At 46.5% G+C, this 20,265-nt stretch overlaps 1 protein-coding gene across 1 annotated transcript in view; it reads right to left on the bottom strand.

The window, feature by feature from the left end:
• The window catches only part of jmjd1cb (jumonji domain containing 1Cb), a 651,485-nt gene that overhangs the window by 172,654 nt on the left and 458,566 nt on the right, over positions 1-20,265 (bottom strand). The window contains exons 16-17 of the mRNA XM_034165192.1: positions 19,528-19,680; positions 6,320-6,409 (exon numbers count right to left, since the gene is read on the bottom strand). Coding sequence (XP_034021083.1) covers positions 6,320-6,409; positions 19,528-19,680 — 243 coding nt within the window. The remainder of the gene's footprint in view (positions 1-6,319; positions 6,410-19,527; positions 19,681-20,265) is intronic.

Here is a 20,265-nt window from a genome sequence, read left to right on the forward strand (position 1 = left end):
GTCACAGTAACAGCAGAGTGTCTGTGTTCTTAGAAATCAGGAAGCCAGAACACATTTTACTCCTGTTATTACACGAGGAACAAAATATAGCCATCGGGTATTGCAGACTTTGTGCCCATCTGTCTGTTTGTCATAAAGTACAATTTCTTCAAATTCACTGGGAGCATTTTTGAGACACAGACCTTGGACAGGTTCAAAGATGGCTAACCTGGACCTATTTTAAGAGGTCACCTCAGAGTCACACACCACTTTTCCCTTTTGTTTCTTCAAAAGGTTGCACAACATAATTCATCACTGCATGGCATCACATCCAGGCTACCGTAGGGCGTTTCACGGCATATATTGTCACCGGGCATATATATCTCCAGCGCCAATATATGCCGGGCTTTTGCAGCACATACTGTCGCCCATAGGCACATATTCTCGATGGCGACAATATATGCCAGGTGAGTCACTACATGCAATCAACTGCACCAGTGACAATATGTGCCGTGAATATTGGTACATATTGTCATGATATCTCACAACATATGTGTGTGTGAGAGAGAGAGAGAGAGAGAGAGAGAGAGAGAGAGAGAGAGAGAGGCAGGGCAGATTTTCAATAATTCTAATCCAATTACATTTTTTCCGCAAATCTGATTGGTTAATCGTGTAACATAATCAGGCGTATAATATCTCCGCTCCCTGACCGGTGTTCTGAGGAGATGTGATTACTGTTGAATGTCATTCCCGTTCTCCGCATGCAACAGCCCATGCGAGTGCAACTATGCATGTGCAGTATTGTCGGGTGCTGAACTTTTGAGGCACACAATTAGTCAGAACACTGCCTGCGCGCTCTGGTAGCTGTTAGTGCCGTTAGCTCAGAGTGAGAGAAAGTCGCGTGCCGCCGCTGAAATGGGTGAATTTAAGATACTGTATGAAAGTACTGATGTGGATTCTGATACAGAATTACTGTTTCACGTTTATGGATTTGATGGATTTTCACATTTGATGGATTACTCCGCGGCCATGACCGCTGTTGGAGAGATGGGTCGCTGCTTCACGGTAAGCCTACCCTGGCCGACCAAATTACCTACAGAAAAATAAACCGTGCAAACGATGGAATTGGATTAGAATGGGAATAACCCCCTTGTGTCTGATGATGTGTGACGATTATGCTGTATATACAGTCGAAAATATCCGTTTTATTGGCTTCGCTAATGCGTCGCCAATAAATCTGCTTTTCACCGGCTCCACAACGCATTGCCGGTAAAGCCTATTTTCAACCATATATCCCAGCATGAACGTCCGACACATCATCCGACACAACAGGGTTAGTCCCTAATTGTAGTTTTGACTAAATAATAAGGCTTTCTTTACAATGTTTGCATACTGCAGCCATGTTGTACTTCATGGGATACAAGTGATCATCAAAAATGGTACTGAGCAGGCGCCTTGACACTTGCATGAATTACACCCGTGCACTCCATGTGTAAAAGCTGGTTGGATTCACGAGTAAATCTGTGGATAAGTGGTAGAACTGTCGGCACAGCGTAAATCCCCGTGTGATTGTTCCACCGGCAGCAGCCAAGTTATCATCGTCTGCACATACACGACAATATACAAATAATGAATGTTTATGAGTTCAATGGTATGAATATTTCACCGAGTTAAATATTCATTAAATTGAAAGAATGAAAAAACATTCACTATTTGTTTTATGTAACAGCTAAAATAGACCCTTGTCATATGATATATAAATTTATAAACAACAGAAAAGGGACTTACATTTGGTGTTTGTCAACAGTCCAACACAAACTTTAAATTGGAGTCCAAAATTGTTCTCAGTCAACTTCGAATAACGGTTAGTTCAAAAATAATTCTGACCACCCCAAAAAAAGACTTTGTGTACTTCCTCAGTCCAGCAAAAAATCGCGTCAGAAATTTGTCCAGCTCTTCATGACTCCAGACGGCTTATGGCACAGTGGATTTGGTTAGTTTTTGTGTGTTAGAAGAATTGGCACCGTCAATTAGCTCCTTCAAATCATCCTCAGTCAGCAAAACAAACTCTGCCACGTTTGGCTAAATGCTGCCCCCACCAGTGTGTGCGTGGATGGGGCTCACAGCGTGTAATGGTACAAAATGTATGGAACCAAACGGCACAGTAAATAGAACCAAATCTGCACATTAAATGCAACACAAATGGGATGAATAATCCATGTCTTGTGACATACAAAGCACCAATCAAATGACAGAGATCCACTCAGCCGTTATATAATATAATGTCGTGCACACTGAAAATGAGTATTACAAAAATATATAAATCAGAAGGCAATGTATAGGAGGACTTCCTCGCAAGTGTCATTTCATGGTTACAAAATAGGCCACAGCCCAGCTCGCACGGACCTGTCATTCTAACACATGAATGACGAAATAAAATTTCTCCTCTTGTGATTTGCACCACCCCGTTGGTCCTTAAGTCTCACTTTGGGGATCACATCACCACGTGACAGTCATTTTCTGTTCAACTGCGGGCTTTGGCAAGCCCATGGTTGCAGGACAGGAAGGGAGGCCTCGAGAGGACTCAGCAACCGCACACACGGTAAATATTTTAATCAGAAATTGTCAAGGTGCAAGGGTTCAGGGTCCCTGCTGTATCACCACCATCAGCAGAAGCAGCAGCAGCACCGGCATTTGTATTATTATTGAGCCAAGATCACCCGAGCGCTTTGAATAATTCACCACCATCTGAGTGATCAAAGTCATGGCATGGCATGAATGTCATGTGGCATTCTACAGCCAGCACAGAAGCATCTCCACGTCACACATCACCAGTTAATATAGGATGGATCAAACCATCTTCCTTGGTCCTGTGTGCACTGATCGCCAAAAGTCCTGGCGCTGTAAAGAAGGCTTGCAAGAAATTAAATGTGATGCTTTTTAGGCGCTCACAGCAATAAAACACCAGAATCAAACCTGGTGCCCATCCACTGGAAGCCTACTTTTTAAGACCTCCTGCCGGCGTAATGGGTTAGCGGTCGACGTGCAATGGTCTCTGGCGGTATGGTTGCCTGCAGCCTCCCGTGGGCTTCCCCCACCACGCTGCCATCCTCAAAGTGCTGCAAGCACCCCCAGGGCCATGCGCAAAAAAACAAACAAACAAACAAAAAAACAACAACAACACCCTTGGGCTACATTCCCACACAACTCGTCTCTGGGAAGACCTGACCCCAGGCGGGACTGGGGCTGTTACCAGCCTCACACCATTCATTGCCACATTTCCCACGCACTCTTTCCTCTTTGCTCACCGCTCCTGAGGGAATCAGGAACCCGGAATTCCCTCTAGAGTGGCGAGCAAAGAGGCAAGACCCCAGGGCCGAATACGCTGCTGTTGTCATCATCATCATCACCATAACTGCCATCATCTCTAAGTTTTACTTCTTGCTCTGACAAGCAGCGACGATATGTGCCTTGATTGACAGTATATATTGTCACTGGGGATGATATTTATCAGCGACATTATGTGCTGGTGCCGTGAACATTGACATATATCGTCACTGGTGACAACATATGCCCTGTGACAATATACGTGCAGTAGTGTTCAGAATAATAGTAGTGCTATGTGACTAGTAAGTCCCTTCGGCTGCTCCCTTGTTTGTACTTGGGGTCGCCACAGCAAATCCGAGGTGGATCTGCATGTTGAATTGGCAAAGGTTTTACGCCGGATGCCCTTCCTGACGCAACTCCACATTAAATGGAGAAATGTGGCAGGGGTGGGATTTGAACCCGGAACCTTCTGCACTGAAACCAAGCACATTAACCACTTGGCCACCACCCCTGCATAGTAGTGCTGTGACTAAAAAGATTAATCCAGGTTTTGAGTATATTTCTTATTGTTACATGGGAAACAAGGTACCAGTAGATTCAGTAGATTCTCACAAATCCAACACGACCAAGCATTCATGATATGCACACTCTTAAGACTATGAAATTGGGCTATTAGTAAAAAAAATGTAGAAAAGGGCGTGTTCACAATAATAGTAGTGTGGCATTCAGTCAGTGAGTTTGTCAATTTTGTGGAACAAAATCAGGTGTCCCCTATTTAAGGATGAAGCCAGCACCTGTTGAACATGCTTTTCTCTTTGAAAGCCTGAGGAAAATGGGACGTTCAAGACATTGTTCAGAAGAACAGTGTAGTTTGATTAAAAAGTTGATTGGAGAGGGGAAAACTTATACGCAGGTGCAAAAAATTATAAGCTGTTCATCTACAATGATCTCCAATGCTTTAAAATGAAGAAAAAAAAATGGAAAAAAAAAAACCGACGTGTGGTAGAAAACGGAAAACAACCATCAAAATGGATAGAAGAATAACCAGAATGGCAAAGGCTCACCCATTGATCAGCTCCAGGATGATCAAAGACAGTCTGGAGTTACCTGTAAGTGCTGTGACAGTTAGAAGACGGCTGTGTGAAGCTAATTTATTTGCAAGAATCCCCCGCAAAGTCCCTCTGTTAAATAAAAGACGTGCAGAAGAGGTTACAATTTGCCAAAGAACACATCAATTGGGCTAAAGAGAAATGGAGGAATATTTTGTGGACTGATGATAGTAAAATTATTCTTTTTGGGTCCAAGGGCCGCAGACAGTTTGTGAGACGACCCCCAAACTCTGAATTCAAGCCACAGTTCACAGTGAAGACAGTGAAGCATGGTGGTGCAAGCATCATGATATGGGCATGTTTCTCCTACTATGGTGTTGGGCCTATATATCGCATACCAGGTATCATGGATCAGTTTGGATATGTCAAAATACTTGAAGAGGTCATGTTGCCTTATGCTGAAGAGGACATGCCCTTGAAATGGGTGCTTCAACAAGACAATGACCCCAAACACACTAGTAAACCAGCAAAATCTTGGTTCCAAACCAACAAAATTAATGCCTCGCAGATGTGAAGAAATCATGAAAAACTGTGGTTATATAACTAAATACTAGTTTAGTGATTCACAGGATTGCTAAAAAAGCAGTTTGAACATAACAGTTTTGAGTTTGTAGCGTCAACAGCAGATGCTACTATTATTGTGAACACCCCCTTTTCTACTTTTTTTTTACTAATAGCCCAATTTCATACCCTTAAGAGTGTGCATATCATGAATGCTTGGTCTTGTTGGATTTGTGAGAATCTACTGAATCTACTGGTACCTTGTTTCCCATGTAACAATAAGAAATATACTCAAAACCTGGATTAATCTTTTATTCACATAGCACTACTATTATTCTGAACATTACTGTATACCATAACAGGGGAGGCATTAGTCTTCTGCTGGGGCATTACACAATAGGTGTAAACCAGCCTTACAAACCCTGCAACACAACCACATCCCGCTGGTTTTACTTCTTAAGTGGCACACACACGGTGACGGAGAATACCGTCCTGCTGTCTGATGCTTGTTCAGGCTTCACACGTCTTCATAAGCTTTAATATTTCCAGGTTCTATGAGCATAGGTGTCAATTTGACTCCAGAAAGATGCAAAAACCGATTAACAGCAGACGGGATGAGTTCATCAGTGAAATCACCAGAGTTAGTGGTTACAAAGAAACCTGCACCCTCTTTGCCCTTTCTGGAGTCAGGTTGACACCTATGCATGAGTTCGACATGACAGTCATTACACATCCAACAGCCATCATCACATTTGTGTTTCGGGATTCTTTCATTTGTCTGTCCACAGTTAACAAGCTGGTAAGCGGCGACATCACTAACAGCCAGCAGTACTGACTGCTTCAAAGTATTCACACCACAGCTGTCCTGCTAAAATCACCAACCCAGCATCACTGGCACTCCTTACTGATGTTGCTGGGGCAGAATATTCTATATTTTATCTAAAATTCTGTCCAAACTTTTTAGGAACATGTTTCAGGACGTATATTATACAAAGAAATTAAGCTGAACACAAAAAAAATGAAATATCTTCATGCTGCCTGCAATGAAATATAAGTTCAAGGAAATGAAAGAATCACTGCATTTTTTCTCTGTTTTTGTTTTGTTGCATTTTCATATTACCCCAACTTTTTCTAATTTCGGGTGGTAGCTGAATGAACAAACAAGTTAAACCTCTGCACATGTAATGTGTCAGACCACAACTATTTTCCTTCATACACATCTTCATATAATCCGTGACTCTCAGGGACAGACGGACAAACAGGGTGATTTCTATATAACAACCCACAGCACCTCGCTTAAAAAATAAATCAATTTTTGCACAAGAACAAATCATGAACAAAGGTGGCACTAAATAAAGGTGTGCACACAAAGGTTAAAGCAGCACAGCTGTTTTCAGACGTACCTGTGCCAGGTATGATCTGGGTTGGCATCAGATGTTTGTGGTCATGGGGTTGACCTTTGACACATTTTATCCAGCCGTAAAGCTCTTTATCTATCAAAAAAAGAAATGCAGTGTCAATTCCTGAAACAATAAAATAGCCCTGCACATATATAAACCAAACACAAATACATAAAGTAGAATTTCAGATTTTTAATAGAGAAGTGGCACTGGTTATCTGTAATCACTTTGTGTGTGTGCGTGCGTGCACACACACAAAGTAAAAAGTAAAAAGTGCAACTGACTGCAAGAAAAGTTGAGACACTTACCAATTTTTTGTGGTACCACAACAGCTCCAATACATCATACTAATAAGACATCCACATCAATCTGTTTAAATAATTTTATATGTAACAATAAAAGCTTCAGATCAATGATCATTCTCTACATCAAAATATGGGATCAAATAAAACTTAACTATGATTTGTACATATTTTCCTTTTACTGCCAATGACACAGACGTTCTCTGATTGAGTAATTACCAACTTCAGTTAGCATTATTGCAGATTATTCCATTTCTTTGTGACTTTAAATTAAAAATAAATTAGTTAAATGGATACTACATTAAACTTATGAGATTATCTGACTTCGGTTCACTCTGATGGCATATTCAATATCTATTCACATTTTCCAAAGTTTTTCATTTATCTGAGCCTTTTAACCACCTGTGAAGCATTTGATTTGATGGGGAAGGGGCTGGTCTCTTTTTCCCTTATTTCCTTTTATGTTGTCCATCAGAGCTGCCACTGACTGGAGGTGGCACGGCTGAGGGTGTTGAAGACCTGTCAAGTAAGTGTGACTCAGCACTGAAGTACTTGGCAGAATTACCACCAGAAGGACCAGATGCTGACATGGCATGGGAGAATTTGGCAGAACTACCACCACAGGGACCTGAAGATGACCTGGTTGTGGAAATGTGACCAGAGGATGAAGTCCAGAGCAGACCCAGAAATGCCCACCCCAGTCCTTAGTCTCTCGATTAAAACCCAGTGATCGATCGTGTCAACAGCTGCAGAGAAATCCAAAAGGACAAGTACAGAATACTGACCTGCATCTCTGCGCAATAAAATATCATTGGAAACTCTGAGAAGGGAAGTTTCTGAAGAGTGCAAGTGACGGAACCTAGACTGGAATTAATCAAGATTCTGTTCAGCTAAAACCTCATTAAGCTGCTGGGCCACCACTTTTTCAAAATCGTGTAAGGTAGTTTGTAATTTTGTGTAATTTTTTTTTTTTGTAAAAGCAAAAACTCACTTGATTTTGAAAGATAGGAGAACTTTAAAAAAAAAAAATGAGTGCTATTTTTTCTTCACATTCTAAGGGTCCAAAATCCAAGATTATATCCAAAATGCAAGGCTGTGAAATGAAAACTGAAATCCGAGGAAAATTTGCAGGGGGTCTGGTGGGCCCAGGAGCCGGGGTCTCGGGCCCCGTGGGATCCCAGAAACCAAATTAATTTTTTAATCTAATGATACATTTTCAGCATATCCTGGAACAAAAAAGCTCAAATTTAGTGCATATTTAAATGATCCAAGACTAAACATTTCATTTGAACCTTCAATGATCATGTTGAAATAACAGTATATGACATGGAAGTAGGACCTGGAATGATTTTCCTTTTAATTGTAAACCAAATTATGCATTAACTCAGAAGAATTAAACTACATGAAATTCATGAAGACTGAAAAGACTGTTACAGCATTTCAAAAACCACAGCTAATGCTGCGGTTACACATAACGATGACAAGTCACGAATGCCACGAAGTACACATTCTTGGCCGCTGATCACGAATGTGATGATTCGGGGCAGAGGTGTCAGGTGTCCTCAGGAACTGCTGCAACCTGTTACCACACGTTACGATTAATATCACGTTGCTGGAGAATTATCAGGAACTATTACGCACGGTCAAGAATAGTGTTCCGCGTTGTTGCGCGCTACTGCACGTAACAGCACATCGTCAAGTTCTGTCACGTTGTGAACGAGGTGAATTGTCTCCACACACACACCCATATTCATCCAACTGAATTCAGATCGCTCCAGCTTTTCAGAAGAACTTTGTGACTGCATACGTAGTTGAGCTCTGTGCCATGGAGTGGCGCAGAGAGGAGGAGGAGGAGACGGACAGAGCCAGATGTGTGGCTTCATGCGGCTCTCGTCTCGTGCATTTTCCCAAACATCAGGCACATGCACCAGGTGGAACACCTGCAGGAGCGCGCTGAAGAGCACTGAAATTAGACTTTTAACCGGTGTCAGCAATCAAACTGAATGTGTGCAGCAGGGTGTAATTGTGCGTGCGCTTCTTCCTCCGCCGGACTGGAGGAGGTGCAGAAGATGTCTGGCTGCACGTGAGTCTCCTCTCGCTCCTCTGGTTGCTCAGACTCGTTCTCCCGCTCATTGGTTACAACAGCAGGTGGAACACCTGCAGGAGCGTCCTGAGGAGCTTCAGCAGGAACTGTGGAATGACATTTGGAGCCGAGTTTAATTGTGCGCACATGACAGAAAACTGATTCATCGTGGCGCGCAGTGAAATGTGACGCCGTGTTACAAGTCGTGTCAAAACTTGACAGTTTCCGTGTCACTTCGTAATAATGCGTGACACTTTGGGTTCCAAGAACCATCACAGGAACCACTACGAACGTTGTCATGTTCTATTAAGGATCACTATTCATCAAGATGGATCAACACGCTCAGCTGCTACCTCCACGACGTGAGACGAAATGAGGGTGGTGTGTGACATTCGTGGAAGATTTTTTGACAGGCAAAAACATGCTCCACGAATATCAAGAATATCACGCACCAACACGCACTATTAAGAAACCTATTCAGATGCGTCAAGTCACATTAAGAATGTCAGGAATGTGTCACAAATGACAGAAAAGTGACATTCATAACGCGGTTATGTGTAAACGCACCTTAAAGCTTGGAGAATATTTTGATAATCAGGGTAAAATATCAACAACATACATTATAGTAAAAAGCCACATATTCTTGTGTAAATTCCTGTAAATCCACTCAAAGCCACAGTGTCTTTTTCCCATGAAAAAGTCTACATTAATAAAAACTCATTTACATTCTTTTGTAAATTCATGTAAATCCATTCAAAGCCAGTCTTTTTTTTCCCAATGAAAGAAAATCTAGACTAATGACAAAAGTGGCATAATCTTGTCTAAAATCCTGTTTGAACAACACATTGTTTATTATCCAGAGAGAAAAATTCTTACCGTGTTTCCTGAGAGCACAGTTCACTTTTCGCGTTTCTTTTATCTTTCAGATGTGGTGATGAAGCCAGCGACAATTCCACGGATTCTTGTCCTTATCAGACTTTGTCAAACAATCTTTTTCACCATCTTCTCTCTGTCCAACGTCGGTCCGTGACACAGACAGGCTGCACAAGTCTTCTTTTAAAAACTTTAGAGCTCTAAAGGTTTGCGATGTCCACATGCTATGTTTAGCTTTAGCTTCGCGCAGGAGACACACAGCATCACCGCAGCAACCAAACAGTCTCACGTTATGACAACTGTCGCAACAGCCAGGCTTTTTTCTCCTCGAAACTCTGCGGATCCGACGACACTGATTTGTATCTATAACACACAGTGTCCGCGAACTGCTGCGGTCTGATAAAACTTGCATGATGTCGTAAAAAAAAGGAACATTTTGCAATAGACATTTTAAAAACTCAGTGAGGATCACAATTACAGAGTTAAACACTAACGCGGAGTTTTCACAGCCCTGAAAATGCCCTCCGTTTAGCAATAATGCAATATCTTTGCTAATATACAAGCTATAATTACAAAAAAGTTCCTAAATATAGGTTTTCTAATGTAAGGAAACCAATGGAATCATCAAATTGCGAAATGTAATTACATAATTAACAGGATATAAAAGGGTTGAATTCGTCTTGTCAAAATTGTTGAGGCCTAAGGTTCTAAAAACATTCTGGACTCATATGCCATTCCAACTCATTATAGAAACTTTGCATAATTTACTGCCACCCTTGAAAAATGACAGCTACCGTTTTCATAAACACTACCCAATCTAGAGCCTGTGGATCCCCATGGGCAACACACTAGTAGTTTGTATAATTTGTTTGTTTGCTGCTCAGCAGTCCAAAATCCACAGTTTTTGACATCTTCTTAGATGAAAACTCTGTCATATTGGTTAACATACAGTGATGCAAATAAGTATTTGATCCACTGTCAATTTTGCAAGTTTTCCCACCTACAAAGAATGGAGAGGTCTGTAATTTTTATCTTAGGTACACTTCAACTGTGAGAGAAGGAACAATAAAAAAAACAACAGAAAATCACATTGTATGATTTTTAAATAATATGCATTTTAGTACAAAAAATGGCACCCTATTTTTCTTGTTTAAATCATATTCTTGTTGTGAAAGTGTAAGTACACGGACCCACAACAGGGGGCGCAAATGAACGGACAATGGAATAGGTCAAATAACACACTTTACTGTTGTGAATATGCACAACAAGTACAACAGATTACAATAATAGACAAAGTCGAATTCACACAGGTGTCGTGTGGGCAGGCTCGAAGATAGGAGACGCCTCTCCAAAGTAGAACCGGAACCACACGGTTTCCTCCGCCACCAGACCCCGGGAATACTGGAGCCGCCAAGTCCCGAACTCCCAGGTGGCCACTGCCTCCGCGTGTCGGACCTGGTACTGCTGGCGAGGAACAAAGGACAATTAAAGGAGGGCGCGTTCGCACCCAGGAATCCGAACGGCAGGTAAGTTACCTCCACCTCTCGTTGGAAAATACTCAGAGCAAAACACAAAAGTCACAAAGATCACTGTTAAACAGTCAGCTGAGCACGTTACCTTCTCAGTAGAAATGATATCTCGGCGATGAAGTGGAGATGCCGTCCTGCTGATATACCCCTGCAGATCCGATGATTGATGACAGCTGTCGCAGGTGATGGGTGACAGCTGTCACTCTGGCTGCTCCTGCAAGGCGGCAGCGCCCTCTAGTGCCTGGAGCCCGCACTCCAGGCAGGGCGCCCTCTGGTGGTGGTGGGCCAGCAGTACCTCCTCTTCAGCGGCCCACACAACAGGACCCCCCCCTCAACGGGCGCCTCCTGGCGCCCAACCAGGCTTGTCCAGGTGGCGGCGGTAGAAGTCGGCCAGGAGGGCCGGGTCCAGGATGAAGCTCCTCTTCACCCAGGAGCGTTCTTCGGGGCCGTACCCCTCCCAGTCCACCAAATACTGGAAGCCCCGGCCCATCCGTCGGACATCCAAAAGCCGGCGCACAGTCCAAGCCGGCTCGTCATCGATGATCCGGGCAGGAGGTGGTGCCGGACCCGGAGTACAGAGGGGTGAGGTGTGATGTGGTTTGATCCTTGACACGTGAAACACGGGATGGATCCGCAGTGAGGCCGGAAGCTGAAGCCTCACTGCGGCGGGACTGATGACCTTGAGGATTTTAAAGGGACCTATGTACCATTCCTGTAGTTTCGGGGAGGCTACTTGGAGTGGAATGTCCTTGGTTGACAACCACACCTCCTGCCCTGGACGATACGTAGGGGCCGGGGTCCGCCGACGGTCTGCATGGGCCTTTGCCCTCATCCGGGCCTTCAGCAAAGCAGAACGGGCGGCTCGCCACACCCGACGGCACTTCCGCAGGTGGGCCTGGACCGAGGGCACACCGACCTCTCCCTCAACCACCGGAAACAACGGGGGCTGATACCCTAGACATACCTCAAAAGGGGAGAGGCCGGTGGCTGACGACACTTGGCTGTTGTGGGCATACTCGATCCAGGCCAGATGGGTACTCCAGGCCGCCGGGTGCGCGGTTGTCACGCAACGCAGGGTCTGCTCCATCTCTTGGTTGGCCCGTTCTGCTTGCCCGTTGGTTTGGGGATGATACCCAGATGAGAGACTGACCGTGGCCCCCAGTTCCCGGCAGAAGCTCCTCCAGACGTGCGAGGAGAACTGGGGACCGCGATCGGAGACGATGTCTGTTGGGATCCCATGCAGCCGGACGACGTGGTGGACCAGGAGGTCCGCTGTCTCCTGGGCCGTTGGGAGCTTTGGGAGGGCCACGAAGTGGGCCGCCTTGGAGAATCGGTCCACTATCGTGAGGATGACGGTGTTGCCCTGGGACGGCGGGAGGCCCGTGACAAAATCCAGGCCGATGTGAGACCAGGGGCGATGAGGCACGGGCAGCGGCTGTAGCAATCCCGATACCTTGCGATGGTCGGCCTTGCCCCTGGCGCAGGTGGTACAGGCCTGGATATAATCCCGGACGTCGGCCTCCAGGGACGCCCACCAGAAGCGCTGCCGGACAACTGCCACGGTTCTTCGCACCCCTGGATGACAGGAGAGCTTAGAGCCGTGACAGAAGTCCAGGACTGCAGCCCTAGCTTCTGGTGGGACGTAAAGTCTATTCTTCGGCCCGGTTCCAGGGTCCGGGCTTCGTGCCAGGGCCTCCCGGACGGTTCTCTCTACGTCCCAGGTGAGGGTGGCCACGATAGTGGACTCCGGGATGATGGGTTCCGGTGGATCCGACAACTCCGTTTTGACTTCGTCTTCATGTACCCGGGACAAGGCATCCGATCTCTGGTTTTTGGTCCCGGGACGGTAGGTGATCCGGAAGTCAAAACGGCCGAAGAACAGTGACCAGCGGGCTTGCCTGGGGTTCAGCCGCTTGGCGGTCCTGATATACTCCAGGTTCCGGTGGTCAGTGAAAACCGTGAATGGCACGGACGTTCCCTCCAACAGATGTCTCCACTCTTCAAGGGCCTCTTTCACCGCAAGGAGCTCTCGATTGCCGACGTCATAGTTCCGTTCGGCCGGGGTCAACCTGCGGGAAAAATAGGCACACGGGTGAAGGACCTTATCGGTCTTCCCGCTCTGGGAAAGCACAGCTCCTATCCCTGAGTCCGAGGCGTCCACTTCAACCACTAACTGGCGACTAGGATCGGGCTGCACCAGAACGGGTGCAGACGAGAAGCGCCGTTTCAACTCCTTGAACGCGGCATCATAACGATCCGACCAGGTGAAGGGGACTTTTGGTGAGGTCAGGGCTGTCAGGGGGCTAACTACCTGACTGTAGCCCTTAATGAACCTCCTGTAGAAATTTGCAAAGCCGAGGAACTGTTGCAGCTTCCTACGGCTAGTGGGTTGGGGCCAGTCTCTCACCGCCGCAACCTTGGCCGGATCAGGAGCGACGGAGTTGGGGGAGATGATAAACCCCAGGAAGGACAAAGATGTGAGGTGAAACTCACACTTCTCGCCCTTCACAAACAGCCGGTTCTCCAACAACCGCTGCAGGACCTGACGTACATGCCGGACATGAGTCTCAGGATCCGGAGAAAAGATGAGTATATCATCTAGATATACGAAGACGAATCGGTGCAGGAAATCCCGCAAGACATCATTAACTAATGCTTGGAACGTCGCAGGGGCGTTTGTGAGGCCGAACGGCATGACCAGGTACTCAAAGTGACCTAATGGGGTGTTGAATGCCGTCTTCCATTCGTCTCCCTTCCGGATCCGAACCAGGTGATACGCATTTCTAAGATCCAGCTTAGTAAAGATTTTGGCTCCATGCAGGGGGGTGAACACGGAATCTAATAATGGCAACGGGTATCGGTTGCGAACCGTAATCTCATTCAGCCCCCTGTAATCAATACATGGACGAAGTCCGCCATCTTTCTTGCCCACAAAAAAGAAACCTGCCCCCATCGGGGAGGTGGAGTTCCGGATCAGCCCGGCAGCTAATGAGTCCCGGATGTAGGTCTCCATTGATTCGCGCTCAGGTCGTGAGAGGTTGTACAGCCTGCTGGACGGGAACTCAGCGCCTGGAACCAAATCAATGGCACAATCGTACGGACGGTGCGGGGGAAGGGTGAGTGCCAGATCCTTGCTGAAGACGTCAGCAAGATCGTGGTACTCAACCGGCACTGCCGTCAGATTGGGAGGGACTTTGACCTCCTCCTTAGCCTGGGAACCAGGAGGAACCGAGGATCCTAAACACACCCGATGGCAGGTTTCGCTCCACTGAACCACCACCCCAGACGGCCAATCGATCCGGGGATTGTGCTTTAACATCCATGGGATGCCCAAAATCACGCAGGAGGTAGAAGGAGTTACAAAAAACTCAATCTCCTCCCGGTGGTTTCCAGACACCACCAGAGTTACTGGTGGTGTCTTGTGTGTGAGTAAAGGGAGGAGGGTGCCATCTAGTGCCCGCACCTGCAATGGTGTAGGAAGCGCCACCAGAGGGAGCCCTACCTCCTTTGCCCATCTGCTGTCTAGCAGATTCCCTTCTGACCCCGTGTCCACCAGTGCTCGGGCTTGAAGGGTTAAATCCCCGCTCAGGATTGTGACTGGGAGTCATGTGGCAATTTGTCTTGACCCCCCCTTAGCCCAGTCTCCAAGGGCGAGTGTTGACGTTTTGGCCGTTTGGGGCAGTCTCTCTGTGTGTGCTCTGTTGAGCTGCAGAGAAAACACTCTCCACGGATCAGCCTCCCCATTTTGGCCCTGTGCGTCTCCCTAACAACGTCAACAGGGGGAGCTGTTGCCCCACAAAGCGCTGCGGCTGTGGAGCGTGGGGAGGGCGGCCCCTTTTCGAACCCGGAAGGGAGAGGGGCGGCGCGTATCTGGTCACGTCCTTCGCCTCGCTCCCGACGGCGTTCCTCTAACCGATTGTCTAATCGTATAACGAGATCGATAAGCCCGTCTAAATCCCGCGGTTCGTCCTTAGCCACCAGGAGCTCCTTCAGGACCAACGACAGTCCGTTTACGAAGGCGGCGCGGAGGGCAGTGTTATTCCAGCCGGACCTCGCAGCCGCGATGCGGAAGTCGACTGCATAAGCAGCTGCGCTCCGGCGCCCCTGTCTCATTGACAGCAGCACGGCTGAAGCGGTCTCTCCTCTATTTGGGTGATCGAACACTGTTCTGAACTCCCTCACAAACCCATCATATGTCAGAAGGAGCCGTGAATTTTGCTCCCAAAGCGCTGTAGCCCAAGCGCGTGCCTTGCCGCGAAGCAGATTAATCACATAAGCTATCTTGCTAGAACCAGTCGCGTACATGACAGGACGTTGTGCGAAGACGAGCGAACACTGCATAAGGAAGTCCGCGCACGTCTCCACACAACCTCCGTACGGCTCTGGAGGGCTTATGTATGCTTCCGGGGAAGGTGGGAGGGGTCGTTGAACGACCAGTGGAACGTCACTGTTACGCACAGGGTCGACAGGAGGGAGAGCCGCAGCAGCGCCCTGAGGGCGCACCTCCACCTGCGCGGCGAGAGCCTCCACCCTGCGGTTAAGGAGGACGTTCTGCTCGGTCATTAAATCCAACCGAGCCGTGAAAACGGTGAGGATCCGCTGCAACTCACCGATCATTCCTCCTGCGGGCGCCTGTGCGCCCTGTTCTTCCATTGGCTGTTCAACAGCCGGTTGACGCCCCTCGGGATCCATGACGAGGTGGCCGAGATATCCTGTTGTGAAAGTGTAAGTACACGGACCCACAACAGGGGGCGCAAATGAACGGACAATGGAATAGGTCAAATAACACACTTTACTGTTGTGAATATGCACAACAAGTACAACAGATTACAATAATAGACAAAGTCGAATTCACACAGGTGTCGTGTGGGCAGGCTCGAAGATAGGAGACGCCTCTCCAAAGTAGAACCGGAACCACACGGTTTCCTCCGCCACCAGACCCCGGGAATACTGGAGCCGCCAAGTCCCGAACTCCCAGGTGGCCACTGCCTCCGCGTGTCGGACCTGGTACTGCTGGCGAGGAACAAAGGACAATTAAAGGAGGGCGCGTTCGCACCCAGGAATCCGAACGGCAGGTAAGTTACCTCCACCTCTCGTTGGAAAATACTCAGAGCAAAACACAAAAGTCACAAAGATCACTGTTAAACAGTCAGCTGAGCACGTTACCTTCTCAGTAGAAACGATATCTCGGCGATGAGGTGGAGATGCCGTCCTGCTGATATACCCCTGCAGATCCGATGATTGATGACAGCTGTCGCAGGTGATGGGTGACAGCTGTCACTCTGGCTGCTCCTGCAAGGCGGCAGCGCCCTCTAGTGCCTGGAGCCCGCACTCCAGGCAGGGCGCCCTCTGGTGGTGGTGGTGGGCCAGCAGTACCTCCTCTTCAGCGGCCCACACAACAATTCTAACAGAATCAGGTGAGTTTTTGCTTTTTGCCACAAAAAAGACAAAATTTTATTTCATGACAAGTGAGCCTACACTAAAAACTTTGGAAATAAAAGGCAACTTTGAAATTGGTCTAACATTTTTGAAGGAAAGGAGGGTCAGCATTAGACTTCTTAAAAAGAGGGAACTGTCTGATTGAAATATTGGGGGACACAGACAGAAAGAAGTGATCCGTTTATTATCAATAAAACAGCTGGGCCAATAGAATGGACTACCCTTTTAAATAGGGATTTGGAGACAATATCAAGTGGGCAGGAGGAAGAACTCATCCTGCCAACCAGACCGGTGAGCTCTTTCAATGATATAGGTGTGAAACTATCCAGAACTGACGGCAGGTAAGATATGGGACATGAGAAAAAAGGGAGGGGTTGATATCTGCCCTGATATCATGAATTTTTCTCATAAAAAGGGACCAAAAAAAAAAAAAAAAAAAAAAGAAAAACTGTCACAGTCTTTATTCAACTGAGTGATAGCAGCAGGAGATGCAGGTGTAACAATGTCTCTGATTGAATCAAACAAAATTTTGGGGTTCTGTCAGTTGTTAGAAATTAACGAACTGCCCCTAAAGAAGACTTCCAGTACTCATTGGTGGAGTTGGTTTATGGCCAACTACTTCATGTCCAAGGAGATTTCATTCCTGACACCACCACACCCTAGTCAGTTGCCCACCAATGGAGTGAGCTTCAGGACAAGGTTAGGCTTTTCGCACCTGTACCTACTTCACGGCACAGCCTTCTGTCTTCCTACACTCCCTCATGCCTGCAGTCAGCAGAGTACGTCTTTACTCACCATGATGCTCACAGGGAACCACTGCATCCTCATTATGATGGCCCTTTGTGTATTGAAGACAGAGAACAAAAATCTGGACAGACCTGCAGAGCTTGTCCATTGTCCTCTCCCGGAGTGCCCTCCGACCCAGCCTGCGATACAGCGCCTCCAATGCTCTGGTCCAGAGAAGTCGTAGCCTGATGATTCACCTGCCCCCTCAATGACATCTATTCCTTTCACTTAAGCCCCTGTCACAGTGGTGTATTCGTAGAACTGCTCATTGCAGCGTTGTGTTTCATTTAAATATGTCCGAAATACGTGCGCGTACTCAGCCTTTTTCAGTGTTTGTTCATGCGTGAGTTCGCATTTTAATGTGTGCACATCATGCCGCTATTAAACCAGTTCAGTGCTATTTTCTGCCTCTGTGGAAGTGCGCTCTGTTCTCTACTGCATGGTGTGGTGCGGCTCAAAAACAGAGTCATTTAACACTATTATTATTATTATTTTTTTTTTATGCAGCGAGTGCACGCTTATTTTAAAGAGTCACAGCTCTTTTCAGCTTTGATCAGACTGATCAATCAGAGTGTTTGATGAGCGCACGGACATGCAGCGAGAGCACGTTTATTTTAAAGAGTCACAGCTCTGATTAGACAGAGAGAGAGAGAGAGTGAGGGAGGGAGAGCGTGCGAGAGAGAGAGCGCTTTTATTTTAAGGAGTTTGCTATCAGAGTCCTTAAAACTCCTTAAAGAGAGAGCGAGCGAGAGCGAGAGCACGCGTGCGAGAGAGAGCGCTTTTATAAAATGACAACACTGTGAACAGTCCTCATATAATGAATCCAGTATGATAAAGTTAAGCAATGATCTTGCAGTATTTATAGCTCCAGAAGAACAACAGGGAGATGTGAAATGGCGTACAGTACCGTGTTGAAGCGTGGGCAGGCTCACAATAGTGGACAGTAGCACGGCGCACAGTCTGTCTGCAGCTAAACTGTGCACTCTGACTTCTCTGTGCAGAGAACCTGCAGGCTGCGTTCTCACCTCCACTCTGCCCCCTGCTGCGTGCACCTGACGCAGATATTCCTGCGTCGTCATGACACCACAGTAAGCAACTGGGAGCAGCCCCGGTGTGAAAGGGGCTTTGCAGCGCAGACGATACGCTGTAATGAGCAGCTCTATGAATACGCCACTGTGACAGGGGCTTTAATGAATTATTGGGGGGACTTTGTGGCGAACATTGTCCGTTGTGCATGTGAGATGTGCGAAGCGCATATCAAAGGGTCTCGGCCCCTTTGATGTTTCTGTTTCCCGTCAGGACCCCTGTGTGAGTAATGGCTGCTGTTTGTTCCTGTCAGCCATGTGACAAAGCACTCACTCTTTAATGTTTTCCACTCGGGACAACTGTGTTGTTAATGAGTGGTTTCAAGCTGTTCTTTAAAGTCTGTGAGTTGTGTGAACCTGATTCAGTAAATAAACGACACACAGGGCTTATTGGGGGCACAATCTGGACGCTCCAGCAAGATTTGGCTTGCCTGATCCATTTCGAGATTCTATCGAATGCAATCAGAATGCTCGGAATGCAGCACAACCAGCCTTCAACCGCCTTTCTAATATTCTGCAGCTCGACAGTGGTGTGCATGTTCTCTACACTCACTAGCCATCCAAATTTGCCGAATATTGTTGAGTGCCACACAAATCCTATACGAGGAATTTGAATGCAGCTCAAATTTGCACATTGTTCGAATCCTCTTTCATAAGGCACTTGGGCTCATTGGTGCTCGAGTGCGATGAGGGTACCAGAGATGTTGGTGCATATCGACATGATAGTACCATCAGTCACAGGGCGTGAGGCGGGATACGCCAATCTGTCACAGGGCCACAGATTGACAGACCGCACCAACACCACAGGTGTGCATGTGTGTGTGAATGTCAACACATTCACACACACATGCACACCTGCGGTCAGTTTAGACTCACCAATTCCCCACACCTGCATGTGTTTGGAAGTGGGAGGAAGCCGGAGGGGAACCATGTGAGGACAGGGAGAACATAGAAACTCCACACAGAAAGGACCAGGTGAGAAACGAAGAGCATTTTCAAAGTCCATCATTTAAACTGAAACAAATGATGATGAGCGTAAGTTCTCATGTCTTATGATGCACGAACATGAGCCAGCGTATGTCCACTTAGATGTTCCAGCACATGTACGACTGACCTTTGGAGCTCTTCTTCTCCTTGGCCTTGTAGCAGTCCAGGCAGACGACAAAGCCGCATTTCTGACACACCCAGTGGATGTTGAAGAGCGTGGCTTCACAGGCGTCACACATCTCCCTCACCCCTTTCACTGCTCGCTTCCACGCCAGCTTTGCTAAAACACACACACAAAAGTTTATTTTACACACACACCCAAGACACAAAATTTATTTTAAATACACACATATAGTAGTGTTCAGAATAATAGTAGTGCTATGTGACTAAAAAGATTAATCCAGGTTTTGAGTATATTTCTTATTGTTACTTGGGAAACAAGGTACCAGTAGATTCAGTAGATTCTCACAAATCCAACAAGACCAAGCATTCATGATATGCACAATCTTAAGGCACAAAATATTCTTCCATTTCTCTTGCAAATAAATTAGCTTCACACAGCCGTCTTCTAACTGTCACAGCACTTACAGGTAACTCCAGACTGTCTTTGATCATCCTGGAGCTGATCAATGGGTGAGCCTTTGCCATTCTGGTTATTCTTCTATCCATTTTGATGGTTGTTTTCCATTTTCTACCACACGTCTGTTTTTTTTTTTGGTCCATTTTAAAGCATTGGAGATCATTGTAGATGAACAGCCTATAATTTTTTGCACCTGCGTACGAGGTCTGTCCATAAAGTATAGGTCCTTTTTATTTTTTTCAAAAACTATATGGATTTCATTCATATGTTTTTACGTCAGACATG

This window comes from Thalassophryne amazonica, unplaced genomic scaffold, assembly GCF_902500255.1.
Source record: "Thalassophryne amazonica unplaced genomic scaffold, fThaAma1.1, whole genome shotgun sequence".
Taxonomy (NCBI): Eukaryota; Metazoa; Chordata; class Actinopteri; order Batrachoidiformes; family Batrachoididae; genus Thalassophryne; species Thalassophryne amazonica.